This window comes from Lotus japonicus, chromosome 4, assembly GCF_012489685.1.
Source record: "Lotus japonicus ecotype B-129 chromosome 4, LjGifu_v1.2".
NCBI lineage: Eukaryota > Viridiplantae > Streptophyta > Magnoliopsida > Fabales > Fabaceae > Lotus > Lotus japonicus.
In genome coordinates, this window is record NC_080044.1 from 11,815,342 (window position 1) to 11,829,131 (window position 13,790).

At 37.8% G+C, this 13,790-nt stretch overlaps 2 protein-coding genes across 2 annotated transcripts; both read right to left on the reverse strand.

The window, feature by feature from the left end:
* Positions 1-2,621: 2,621 nt before the first annotated feature.
* Positions 2,622-6,118, reverse strand: LOC130715912 (pentatricopeptide repeat-containing protein At2g03380, mitochondrial). Its single transcript, XM_057566068.1, has one exon. The coding sequence runs from the start codon at positions 5,740-5,742 to the stop codon at positions 3,664-3,666; it is 2,079 nt and encodes a 692-aa protein (XP_057422051.1). The 5' UTR covers positions 5,743-6,118; the 3' UTR covers positions 2,622-3,663.
* Positions 6,119-6,821: 703 nt separating this feature from the next.
* Positions 6,822-13,346, reverse strand: LOC130711320 (uncharacterized). Its single transcript, XM_057560882.1, has 4 exons — positions 13,004-13,346; positions 10,424-10,650; positions 9,255-10,062; positions 6,822-8,829 (listed from the first exon to the last, which is right to left on the reverse strand). The coding sequence occupies exons 2-4, from the start codon at positions 10,646-10,648 to the stop codon at positions 7,034-7,036; spliced, it is 2,829 nt and encodes a 942-aa protein (XP_057416865.1). The 5' UTR covers positions 10,649-10,650; positions 13,004-13,346; the 3' UTR covers positions 6,822-7,033.
* Positions 13,347-13,790: the final 444 nt, after the last annotated feature.

The window sequence follows — 13,790 nt, forward strand, 5'->3', positions numbered from 1 at the left end:
TATCAAAATTCCATGGGCTAGCTTTCAGAACCATGTCTTTATCGGCTGGATCGAAGAACCTGAAAGTGAACAGATTTTTATCGATGTCGCGTATTTTGACCCCTTTTCGCACCTTCCATATCAGCCCAATTGTGTTCTTGAAAGCTTTCATATTGAAGGAGTTATGTGTGAAAACTTTGCCTACCATTCAGGCCTCAACCACGATATTTGCTTCTTCCTCCTGCTTGAAATCGATATCCTTCCATCTCTCCATCTGCAAACTGTTACCCTTAATTCAGCGCCCCAAGCAGCTCCCAAGGAAGGAGGGCACAGTCCCATACATGTCGAATTTGAAGGGGATCCACGTTTCAGGACCCAAACGTGATTTTGAAAAGGGGAGACGCGAAACCAAACACACTCTACGGTGATTACTAACATGATTCTATCATGCCAAATTTCTTTTCAATTTTATTTATACTTACTTTTTCTTTAAAAAAAATATGTGAAAATGCGATGAGTAAAAAACTAACGTGTACGTGTAAATAAAACATTACTTGTTTAAAATATTTCACATCGTTTGCTATTTTTTCATAATAAATAGCATACTTCATTAAAAATCACTCATTATAAGTGTCATATTTATTCGTTCTCTAATTCATGCAAATTATCCCGTGAAAAAAATTAATCAACATATTTTAGGATTACAAGACATGATGATGTATTTTTTTTTTTTGTGTAAGACATGTGTCCTCATTCGGAGGTAATCGTATTCGAGTTGGGAACATTCACATAATGGTGGGGTTAACTCTCCCAGTAGGGGTTTTTTCCATCCACAAAACTCGAACCCGATACTTTGTTTAAAGGGAATCAAGCATGTAACACTTGAACCAACCACCCGTTGGTACATGAAGATGTATCTCATGAGAAATATATTTTTATACATTATAAGAATAAATTAAGATTCTAAGATCTAATGATGAATGACTGAAATTAAAAACATAAAGTCATGTGACTTTTAAAAATAAGACTAGAGGCCTGAAGACACAATTGAACAACAAATGTCATATGTAAAAAAAGTACATAGGCAGAAGAAGGATAGAAACTGGGTAGAATTAACAGACAGATAACAGATAGCATTGCTTCCCCATAATATGAACAAAATGACAAAAGTTAGGCCATTTTCCCCATAATATGAAGCTTATTTATGCAGTCCATTATTGTGACACCATATCTGCACATAACAACAACAATTAATACAATATAAATGTAACACATGCATGTAAGTCATGTTGTGATGGTAATTGGTAAAATCACTCCTTTTTGAAGAGGCCACCAGTAAACTTAGCAACACCAGCACCCAACCCCTCTGGTTTGGCGGGCTCGTTCTGGTGGAGTGCACCCGCAGCCTTATCTAGAACATCTCCTGCTGCATTAGCCGCCTTTGCAGATTGATCCTTGACCGTCGATTGTGCATTCGCGCCCGCAGCTTTGGCACTCGCTAGAACTGAGCTAGCTGATTGCTCACTGAGCTTGAGGGGAGTTTCAGAAGCCATTGCTGCAGTAATTGTTGTTATGATATTGACTACTATGGAGGAGGTTCTATGAAACAACAGGAGTGGGTTATCCTTATTTATTGATGGGATGTGGTAAACTTGACAAAAGAATATCTACTAAAAGAGTGGTGGAAAATAATGCGATTTTGGTCGACATTGGATGTCCGCAACCATGTTAATTTCAAGCATGCCACGTGTTTCCCTTCCTAGGATTTTTTTTTGATAAGCCATTTCCCTTCCTAGGATGATATATATAGAAATAATAAAATTAATCATTCATACACACTTTATTTTCTCTTGCTTCTCATTTTTACTTATATTCTCTTCTTATTACATCATCTATCATATTTCTCATTTCTCATTTCTATAATTTCTCTTCTTATAGCTCACACGTGGAGGTATGTTTTATATGTGAAGAAAACACTATTCAAATGAGATGAAATGCAAAAAATAAGAGTTAAAATAAGTGTGTTGGTTTACAAATAGTTTATACTCTTTTTCGATATAACAAGAAAAAAATAGATTTATACTAAGTAGCATTGTTGGTAGGTCGAGAAATCAACGAAACAATTCTTTAATGATTTTGTTCCTCAATGTAGATTCTTAAGACACTTTAAAAGCTCATAGTAATTATTACTGTGAAGTTGTGACAAAGGCAAAGTTATGAACTAAGGAAACGACTAAAATGGCTAAGAGGCTTAAAGCGATAACAAAGGGTCGAATTATTTATGGTTCAATTAATTAAAATGTAGGAAGGTAAAACATAAAGTAATGTCAAAAGATAAATATGTAAAATTTATAGATGAAAATTGGCATTCTTACTTGCGCACTGCTACCGCATATTGGTGAACGAGAAATACGGGGTGTCGGGGGTATATAGGAGATGCTTGAAACAAAGGACAAGTGTTTACGGTGATATTGGTAAACAAACATTCTCCAATTTCGACTGGAGAAAGTTTAAGATTATGAGTTCTTTTGGGAAAACGTCTTCCCAAAGTGTTGTGTGTGAAGGGTGTTTCTCGACAAACAAGAGTGAACGGATGAACTTGCAAAGAAAACAAGTGATTTACAAAGACTGGAAACCGGATTTCATTAATCAAAGTGCAAAGTACAAGAAAAGTAAGTCAAAAAACAAAGGAAAATTACATCAAATGAGAAATTGACAGGGAAGTGAATAAAACAGCAAGTTCGAAAACACTAAATGCAGGAATTGTAAATGGTTCTGCAACATACTCCTTCATCATCACGTTAGGCTCTTGAAGTCTCTTTGATGCGGACATGTGAGCTTTTTAGTGAGTTTTTTGGAGTTGAGTTGGGAACCCTTTTTCTGAATGATGTTCTCCTATTTATAGTGCTCCATTGCTTCACATGTCCTTGGCGGTTTTTCTTCCTGCTGAATGGGTTAGTGGGCTTGCTGATCCACGATCTCATACTTGCTCCATAAGCTTCTTGCATCGTGGGAAAGGGCATGTATCTCAACCGCTTGCCTGCATCGTGGGTGACCTGCGTCGTGGGTGAAGGCACACGCTCTTAACCGTTTCTTTGCATCGAGGGTGAGTGCACGTGCTCTTAACTGCCCACTTCCTTTGTAACTGCTCCAAGCGTTTGTGGTTGTCGAATTTCACGATTAACTCAACTTGCCAGTTTAACTTAGTATTTTTCATGGCTTTTCTTCGTCAAATTTCGACAAATGTCGACAAACCTTTCCTTGCTAGTGTTGCGTCGACAAACCTTACTAGGTGGAATTTTGGATTAAGAACAAGGAATCTAGTCAAAGTTAACAATAGATGTTAGATAATAATATACATAAACAAATAGCTTTATTAAATTACAGAGTTTTTGATTTGTTAGTAACTTTAATTGTATATGTCATTGTTCAACCTTTTAAGGCCATTTTCCCAGCTTCATGCTCACCATTTTGGTCACTGACCTCAAAAGAGACCTACTAGCTTATGCCTCTCCTTGAGTCTAACCCCCCAATGGTTATCTCAAATCTTCCAAGATTGTTTTTCTAAACTTTTTCAGCTCGAGTATGCTGGTGGTGCTCATCAAATGTTATCGATTGAACCACTTGTTTGAGCAATTAGTTTTGCTACTATGAAGTATATAATCATGCACAAAGTTGACACGATTAAGGAAAAATTGTCACTTTGGAATATGTATCATTGAGATCTATCTCCACTAGACTACAACCAGGGACCTTGTTCAATCCCCTTTGCTTTATCATCTCCCTCACCTGCTTAACCATGCCCCATCTCCCATCTGAAGCATAAAGGTTGGACACAAGCACATAGTAACAAGCTTGATCAGGGTGCAACTCTAACATTCTCCTAATTGCCACTTCTCCCAATTCAAACTCAGAATGAAGTCCACATCCATGCAAATAAGCACCAAAAACACTAACACCAGGTTGAACAGGCATTTTGTCAATGAAGTCCAATGCCTCTTTAAGGTTGCCAGCACGTGCCAATAGATCAACCATACACGCATAATGCTTCATGGAAGGAACAAAGTTCAGTTCCCGACACATCATATGAAATAACCTGGACCCTTCACCAACCATTCCTGAATGGCTGCAGGCTGCTAATACAGAAGTGAAGACCACTTCATTAGGCTCACATTCCTCCTTCAACATATCCCTGAACAGCGCAATGGATCCAACACCATCACCTTGCATTCCATAACCACCAATCATTGCACTCCATGTCACGGCATTCTTCTCTCCCATCCCATCAAACACCATACGAGCGGATTTTGCATCCCCACATTTTGCATAAAAGTTGAGCAGCGCAGTCCCAACATAAATGCTACATGACACGAGGCCATCCTTCAAGGCAAAAGCATGAATGGAAGAACCAAGTGGAAGAGCTCCGAGGGAAGCACAAGCCGAGAGAACACCAACCACGGTAACTGCATCTGGTGGCGAAAATGACTCTGATCTCATCCTTTGAAACATCTCAAGAGCTTCATAAGCAGAGCCACTCTGAGCACAACCAGAAATAAACGAGTTCCAAGAGACAACATCCTTTTGGACCGTCGTTTCAAACACATAACGAGCATCTGAAACGAGGTGGCACTTTGCATACATATCAATAAGAGCATTCCTCACAGGAGTATTATCAAACAACCCACACTTCACCACAAGACCATGAAGCAACATTCCCATAACAGCATTACTTAGTTGAGCAGACGCAGAGAGCAAACTCGCAACGGTAACGGAATTAGGCAAAATCCCTGCCCAATTCCGATCAGTGAACAATTCCAGCGCTTTAAGAGGGTGTCCTCTCTGCGAGTACCCAACTATCATAGCAGTCCACGACACAAGGTCAAGCTCATCATCACTTGTCAACATTTCATCGAAAACTTTACGAGCATCCCCAATGTCCCCACATTTTACATACATGTTCAACAGACTAGTTGCCAAGAAAGAATTCACGTGAATCCCACTCTTAACAACATAGCCATGAACCCACTTCCCCTGATGCAACGACCCCAATTTCGTGCACGCGGTGACCAAGCTCCCAACGGTGAAGTCATTCCCATCAACAAACCCTTCCCTCATTCTATTAAACAACCTCAACCCTTCCACCGCGCAATCATTTTGCACGTACGCAACGATCATGGAGGTCCACGACACAACGTTCCGTTCAGCAATTTCATCGAACACTTTGCGTGCACTGCAAACATGGCCGCATTTCGAGTAAGCGTCAACAAGGCCGTTGAGGACAAACCCGTCGGAGGGGCCGGACTTGATAACATGGCAGTGGAGCCTGGCGGCTTGAACGACGTCGCGAAGCTCGGAGCAGGCCTTGAGGACGATGGAGAAAACGACGAGGTCGTGGAAGAAACCGAGAGTGTAACGCGTGAGGTGGTAGAAGGAAACGACGTCGGAGTGGAGGTTGTTGAGGAAGTACCAGCGGAGCATGGCTTTGAAGGAGTGGAGGTTTGGGGAGGGGAGGTGGTCGAAGAGGCGGCGCGCGTGGCGGAGGAAGCCGAAGGAGGCGTAGAGGCTGAGGAGCTTGGTGTCGCCGGGGAAGCCATGGACGATGAGGGAGGCGTGGAATTTTTTGACGGTGTCGATGTTTTTGCAGATGGGAGAGAGGTAGAGAGTGGGAGGATGAGGAAGTGTAAAGGCAATGTAGCTGCTGAGGGACCTGAATTGAATAAGAGATTTAGAGGAATGGAACAGAGAACATGGTGCTACCAACATGTTTCTATGGTAGAAGCTAGTTGAAGATTTTGAAGTATACACGTAATAAGCCTACATAAACATTAGAAAGCAAAGCATATATGGATTTAGGGTGGGTTAAATAACGTTTCAGGTGAGTTAAGTTTGAACTCGGTCTTTACTATTTGAGAAATTACCTGATTTTGGTCTTTGTTGGAGGTGGTGGTCAGGTGATATTTGTCTCATGGCTTCATAAATCTTACTTGTAATTTACGACATAGATTCACCGATTAGTCGGGTTTATATTAACTAGTGAGTTAGTGGCAAAAGTCACCGACTCACCGGACCACCACCTGACTAAAACCAAGTAGTTTCTCAAACAGTAGGGACTGAATTCAAATTTTGCTCCGGAAATGAACCATTTTCAAACTTAGCGTAATATACAAAGATGAAAACGTTATTTGACTAGTGACCATAATCTGCCCATGGTGCTCTTCAAATGACATAGGAATTTTTATTTTTTTCATCGGTCTGGTGTTGGAAAATAATCCATTGACCCCTCAATTTCATCTTGTTGGTTTTTTTTGAAAAATGCTTCAATAAATCAAGAAAAAACGGTTGTCGAGGCCAATACATCATGTTGAATACAAGAGAAGATATTTGAAAGAACCTCGGTGTTATGGGTAAAGACTAAAACATTAATATGATTTTTTTAAAAAGTCATGACACGTGAGTATTACATAACTATTAAATTATTTTAATATTAACCATTCATAATTAGATTTAATGGTCTTGATTTATTCATATGTTCTCAAATAAAATTACAATTCTCATAAGATAAATCCTAAATACAACTTCACACGTATTCTTAAAAAAAAAACATTTTTATCCACAATCTACTAATGCATATAAAAGCCTGTGTCTACATCAGAATTCCTCTTAAAGACAAAATCGAGTTTTGTCAGCTACACCCCTCCCCCATAAAAATCTGTTTCATAGAAAATTTCTTTATACTGAACATCCTAGGCTTCCTTGATAATTACAAAATTTATTCAAGCATGCAGCCTAATGCGCAGTTTCTAGTAAAAATCCAAGAATGTGAGAGTGCACAAGCCAGTATATATCTCAAAAGTTCTTAAATATAACCAAGAATTAATCATCCAACATTATTTAAGAATAATAACAAGTTCGTATATAAACTTTCACCTGAAGACTGGCTGAATCAAGCATATATCCAAATACAGGTTTGAAGAAATGTACAAAGAGAAATCCCTGTGCTTGCTTGTTTACCCTCTATAAATTCTGATATATAAATTTGAGTCTGATACAATGATTAGATTATCCAGATAGATGACGGATTACCTGAAGGGCACCTCTGTCGGCGGGGCCTTCTAGTTGTCTTGCCCCAACCTGTTAGGCTTCTATCCTCCAATCCCAATTCAATATTGTTAAGCTTATGTTTCAATGGAGTGCAAGTTTCAGTCATTGCCACTGGAGGAGGGGGAGGGGGAGATGGTGCGACCTGTGACCTTCGCCGACCCCTGCCATATCCATTCCTAGAAGAGCCTCTCCTGGTTAATCCTGAATCCCATGCATGACCTGTAGCTTTCATAAGCCCTCCAAATGTCTGAAGATCTTCTCTTACATCATGCCTTGATAAAGATGTAAGACCCGGAAGGATGTCCCTTTGGAAATCCCTCCGCTGCCTCCCTCTCCTTGCTGGCCCCTTTCGTGCCCGAGTTGTAGGCAACGAAGTTGTTCCAGCTTCTTGGACTTTGAAATCTTCTGGAACAAGTGGCTTGGGCATGTAGTCTTCTTTCTTGGTCTCAGTCAGTTTCAATGTCATGGACTCAAAGTAATCCATTTCCCCATTATCCTCACCATCTTTTCCCCGTGAATTATCAAACTTACTCGGTAAATCATCTGTACATGAGGAAACTACATCCACGAACCAACTTAGAGGGTCCATCATTGGCCTTTCTGATGGACTGCTGATCACATTATCCACTTGATCGCCGCAATGAGATGACAGGACGACAATTGCCTCTGCGGCATGCCTCAAAGATTCATCCTGCGTTTGTTCAACAGTGTCCTGTGGGCCTAGTGGTGATACTAAAGTTGTTTCAAGCTGCTTCTCTTCAGAAAAGGTATCCTGCTCTGTCTCAGGAACAGCAGGGGCTTCGAGATCTATTTCTGCCTTCATTTCTACACTGGTAGTTCGAATAGCTGTCAGAAATGTTTCATCCTCACTCATACTCAAATTAAGGTCAATCTGATTTCTAGAGTTGGTTTCCTTTGATGATCCTTTCTTACAAAAAATAGTTTCATCGCCAGCTTGTTTGTCCAAATCAAGAACATCAGCATCATAAGGCATGTTCATATCAAGAACCTGGTTTTTCCGATGAATTCCCACTGATTCTATGTCAGATGGATGCGAAACAGAGACAGGGGGAGAAATGCATGAAGATGAACCCTTAGGAGAAATTTGAGGCATATCAAATATGGGAACACCAAGAATTTTCTTTTTACTGCAGCTCTCACTTGCTTTGATCTTCCTTGGCTCAATATCATTTGAACCCAAACCTGATATGCTGTGCATAATTTTTCCACTAGACCCTTCTCCAGTTTCATTTATGTTAGATGAAGAAGCAACTTGGAAAAAGCTTAACTCTCCAGCAGTTAAGCTTCTACCAGCATTTTGTGCCTCATTCTTACATTTTGTCTTCGCTCTAAGCCAAGGCAACGCTGCAAGCTGCTCCTCATGCTTCTGTTCTCCATCATTTATAAACAGCACATTCAAGTCAATATCTTTTCCAGACTTGATGTCATTGCAATTTGAATTTGAACTGTTATAAAAGTTTATAGAACCATTATTGAACTGTTCTGTAATCTTCTTGCAATCATTCTTATGGTTGAGATAGTCATAGCTAATTGATGAGAAGTTCCCTGACAACTCCTTGGATCCAGATGAAATCCCGGGGTAAAATCCATTCTTCACAGATGTCTCACATTTAAAGCCTGGGTTAAGCTTCAAATTGATAGGAAGATGCCAACTATCTACCAAACTCCTGTTGGTTTGTGGTGACTGTGTCTGATGTGACAGAGAACTCACACTGCTTTTAGCTTGCCCTGTAACGTTAAAATCATAACTGTTAAGATACAATTCATCAGATATCATATCAAGGTTACTACTTGTTTACTGCTACTTAGTTAAAAGGAAATTTGGTCGAAAAGAAAAATTGTTAGAAATAAAATGTTTTCTAAAAACTTTGCAAAATTCTAGTAGGAGAAAAAAATATCAGATTAACTAATAATTAAAAATATCCGTCAGCTTTCACATGCTAAAACAGATCTAAATTTTCCAGTACTTCCTGTCTCTTTTATCAGCTTATTTTAACATAAGTTACCATAAGACATACCTATTTTATTAACATGTCTTTGAAATGAATAAGAAGGCCAAATCCAAAATTCAATATAAGTAGTATACAATTTTTTTACACAGCCGGCGCGGGGGAAGGCAACAGTTCAAAATAGCTCAATAATAAAAATGTTACCTGTCTCCATTGATGACAAGCACACTTTTCCACTACTCTCCAAATATCCATTACTTTGAGCCCAACTGTTAGTTCCATGATGTGAGTTGAGTAAATCTTCTCTGGACAAACTAAATAACCTTGACTTCTGTTTGGTAGACAGATTAGAGCATTCAGTTGCCACTTCATAAGAATTATGGTGTGGAGGAGGCACATATGCAATGTCTTTGGATTCTTCCACTTGAACAGGTTCATTTAAGTCAGCCAAACCATTACTGCTCCTTGAAGATTTCTCAGATCTAGAAGTGTGTTCCTGACTGCTAGCCTTCCTACCATTGCAGCAAAATAGCTTCTCAGTAACTCCATTTCCATTTTTACAATTTATTTCAGGATGAAACTTTTTCGAGCCACTTATATTTTCATGATTAAACTTTTCACTTTCCTCAGTATCAATGTACTCATCAGCGGGGAGGTGAAGATCAAACATTTTTCTCCTCACCTTTGAGGGTCTGGATCCCAGTACCTCAACATCTTTTGAACTACTTCCATTTGGTGATGGAAAGAGACATGCTTGCTTACTTCCTTTACTTAATCCCAAAGGAGAATGAATGCCCTCAACGCTCGAAATAGATGCTCTATCACATGTAGAACTTCCTATAATTGGAAAGCCAGGAATGTGCCACTTTTTACCATCTTCAGAGGTTATCTGAGATGGCAAAGGACCTGCAGAAAATGATGTCCCAACAGATAACTGGCTTTGTAACTCTTTCAATTTAACTTCATCCATCAAATCCCTCTGTATTCTGTATAAACGATGAAGTTCAAAGACCTGATTGGTAATACATATTTTAAATATATCAGTCGGTTACTAGGTTTGTCAATCATAGGGTGCATAAAAAATTATGCCAAACAATACCACCACTTCTAAAGCTAATTAAAAACAATCTTGAACCAAACTGGTGTTGATAGTTCAATGTCAAGCACTTCTCAACAACAGCAGCAAAAATGCCACATTTTAAGAAAACAGCTCTAATGACAGATAAAAGAAGTCAAAATTCATAATATTAAAAATTCCTCATATTTATTTTTTAATTGGCCAACAATATTCAAACCCTAATCACTAAAAACCTCCTGCATGCTTATTAATTAAGCTAGACCTAGGTGATCAAAAGAAATTAGAACCTTCATACCTGATTCTTAAATATAGCCTCATGGCCAAGCATCATCTGCTTCACCACATCCTTATCAGATGCTGAACTTACATCCACAGCAGCGCTTGACAGATAGTTATGATAATATTGCCCATTTGCCAGTGCTTTATCTCCATAAAATAAGGGCCAGCCACAACTGCTGGATTCCTCATTAAGATCTCTCATTGAGTAGTATCCTGGCAGACTCTGAACTTTGGTTCCCATCCCTGATAATTCAACAATTATGATTAAATGAGATTTTTATCATAAATAAATTAACTAATACATCGCTAGCATTTCAACTCAATAACATCGCAATCCATGCAGTATCTTAACTTATTTCAGACTCTATCAAATACCACATATAATCCATGAAGTGTGTCCAGATAATTGAATGACTCAAATCCATATAATACATGACACATAAAGAGCTAGCAAATATGGTTGCATATCCAAAAATATTCAGCTTTTTATAATTCATTAATTAAATTTACTTGAATGATGAAAGCAAATATTTCCCGGAAAAAAAAAGTATAGATTAATCAGGATTTTAAATTCATTGAAATACAATGATCTACAAGTATAATGAATGAAATTAAATCTTCAATTTCAAATATAGAAACTTCATGAGTCTCGTCTGGTTGAAGAGTATTATTAACCAACGACCCCAAAAGCTTAAGTTATTAAGTTGAGACATATGAATGATTTTATATTATATTTCTAACACGCTTGATGCCCTCTCCTACAAGAGGCCTTTGGAATAAAAGCGTGGACAATGCTCAAGTTACTTAGCTTGTGCTAAAATTCAACTTTTTTTATCAAAAGAATGGGGGAGGCAAGAACTGAATCATAGACCATTTGATCATAGAGGTATGATACCATATCATGAACCAATTATCCCAAAAGCTTACTTTGTTAGGGTAAGAGTATCTACTGAAATGCTGGGCTAGAAAGAGTATGCGAATGAAGAAAGAACATGCTACAATCCGAAGCTGTTAAGACCCTTAAACAAGCAGACTCCTTATGGCAGCTAGAAATCATCTGTTGCTGCTTAGAAAATCTGTGCACAATGTAGCTCCTAATAATTACCGCATAAGTTAACTCATAAATCCATAGCTATGTTAACTACTGTCTCGTGATGAAATTTCACAAATCCAGTGCTTGTATGGGTGAATAATACTACATGACAAAGTGTAATTTTTTTTAATAGCACGAGGATACTGCTTCGGACTATAATAACAAATAAAGACATCCCTAAATTAGCCAAACACCAGGGTTGCAGAACCGTGAAAAAGATGTAAGAAACATCCTTGAAAATAGGGCTTCAGGTGACTAATGCACACACTTTTTGGTGTTAACTTCAAGTGCACTCTGAAATGTTCTAGGTGTGCAAAAAGATGATCAGGGTTATTCATATGACAATTTGACAGTGGCATTCCTTCTAATATAGCGGGATTGAGGACCAATTACCCTATTTGATCACATGCATTTTTACATGTTGTGAACTGGGATCATCATCCATTAATTTGATTGTATATTAACCAACAATACCATTGTCTCTTTACAACTAATGTGCATTTTTATAAATTCATGTTCCATCTAGGCTCTATTCTATCTTGAGTTTTATGAATTTCCCATATCTCCGAATTCATTTGTATGCTACCTGTGTCATACTAAGTATCTGAGCTTCTTAGCAATCGCAGAAGCAGCACTTGTATGCCAGTAATAAATCCTGAATCAAATCTTTTGTCCCATCTTCTGATTCCGTCAAAAAAATAACACTACCAACTCAAATAGTTTCTTCCCCCACTTAGATGTCAGTATTTTGATGAAGGACAAGGATTTCGAGAATCAATTTGAACATGATATATCACACTCACACCATGGAAGTAGTAACAACATTTAAACCAGCAACGGACAGAGATTAGAAATACACAATTTAACTATCAGGGCAAAGTAAACTAACTAAAACACACTCACTAAAGTAGCACATAAGGCACAAGTGATTCTAATAAGTCTTTTCACAGCGACGGCTTTCTAGTTTCTACCACACAAGACTTATCTATGCTTTCAAATGCATTAAGGTTTAAAACTAATTCTTTCTCAACCACTCAATCTTGGGACGGATGGAATTTCCAAAATCTAAGTGACAGTCAGTAGTTATCAGGTTTATGGGTATACACAGGCTCATCATTGAAATTAAAAATGTAGGACTATGTTCTTGGCATCACAAACTCATCACTAGGAAACCATTATGTCTGTTCGATTTTCAATTTGAAAGTGATTTCACCCAACAGAGCTCTAAAGCCTCTTTCACGTTTGGAACATTGGAATGTGTAATCTCGTATTCCAGTGTCCCAAACAGACTTCCAAACTGAAAACCAAACACAGCCAATAGTAATGATAATAAATAAATAAATGAAAGAGATGCAAAACCTAGATGAACGACTAAGAATTTCATTCATTGATTCATCGCACTGAAAATAAAAGTAGTTGTTGAATATCGAAACCAAATATATCAATCAAATCATCGAGTTAAAATTGAAAAATATATACAATTCAGCAAGTATGGTAAATTACCTCAGAACCACAACATCCTCTTAAGAATCCGCCATTGATTCTACCAGTGTTAAGACTTAGACACCAGCTGTAATAATAGGAAAAATACAGAAAGAAAAGGAAGCGAAAGCCAACAAACAATTACATGATAAATAACGAAGTAGGTGTTGTTGCAACAACATTGATCATCGATTTCGATTTAGAGAGAGAAAGAGAAGGGGAGAGATCCCAAGAAGAAGAAATCAAAGGAGGTTCTAAAGAATAGTGACATGATGATTATTTGTCAACATCCGGTCTCTTTATATTCTCTGTTTCTTCTCTCTCTCTTTCCTCTTTTCTTTTCCTTTTATAAATGCCCATTTCTAGATTCTCTCCACCTTCTTTGCTTTTTGGTACACATGTACCAAATCATATACTCCTATATCTGACTACTATGTATCAGAAAATACCATATAGTACCATTTGGACAAATGTTATATTCATATCTTACTTTCAAAAAAATTGTTATATTCATATATATAAATACAATTAATAATTAAAACTTAATAAATTTTACTCGTTCCTAATTAACTGTCAAAAATGGAAGAAATTCACATATTAAAGAGTGAAATTAATTTATTTATTTTTAAAGCAAAATATCTATTAATGAGAAAAATGTCAAGATAAACAGCCTCCTCAAAGGGGAAAAAAACCGGCATAGCTAGCAACAACCCAACCCACAATGAGCAACAACTAGACAAAAGTATAATATTTGTTTTTCTATTTTTACCCTCTAAAATGTATTTTATATTTTCTCATTTGTTGTTCC

Bases quoted from the DNA above. Each gene is read 5' to 3' on its own strand.
- LOC130715912 (XM_057566068.1), bottom strand. From the start codon at position 5,742: ATGTTGGTAGCACCATGTTCTCTGTTCCATTCCTCTAAATCTCTTATT.
- LOC130711320 (XM_057560882.1), bottom strand. From the start codon at position 10,648: ATGGGAACCAAAGTTCAGAGTCTGCCAGGATACTACTCAATGAGAGAT. The intron at 10,063-10,423 runs GTATGAAGGTTC...ATTACCAATCAG, and splicing joins AGGCTATATTTAAGAATCAG to GTCTTTGAACTTCATCGTTT. The intron at 8,830-9,254 runs GTAACATTTTTA...TTAACGTTACAG, and splicing joins CTTGTCATCAATGGAGACAG to GGCAAGCTAAAAGCAGTGTG.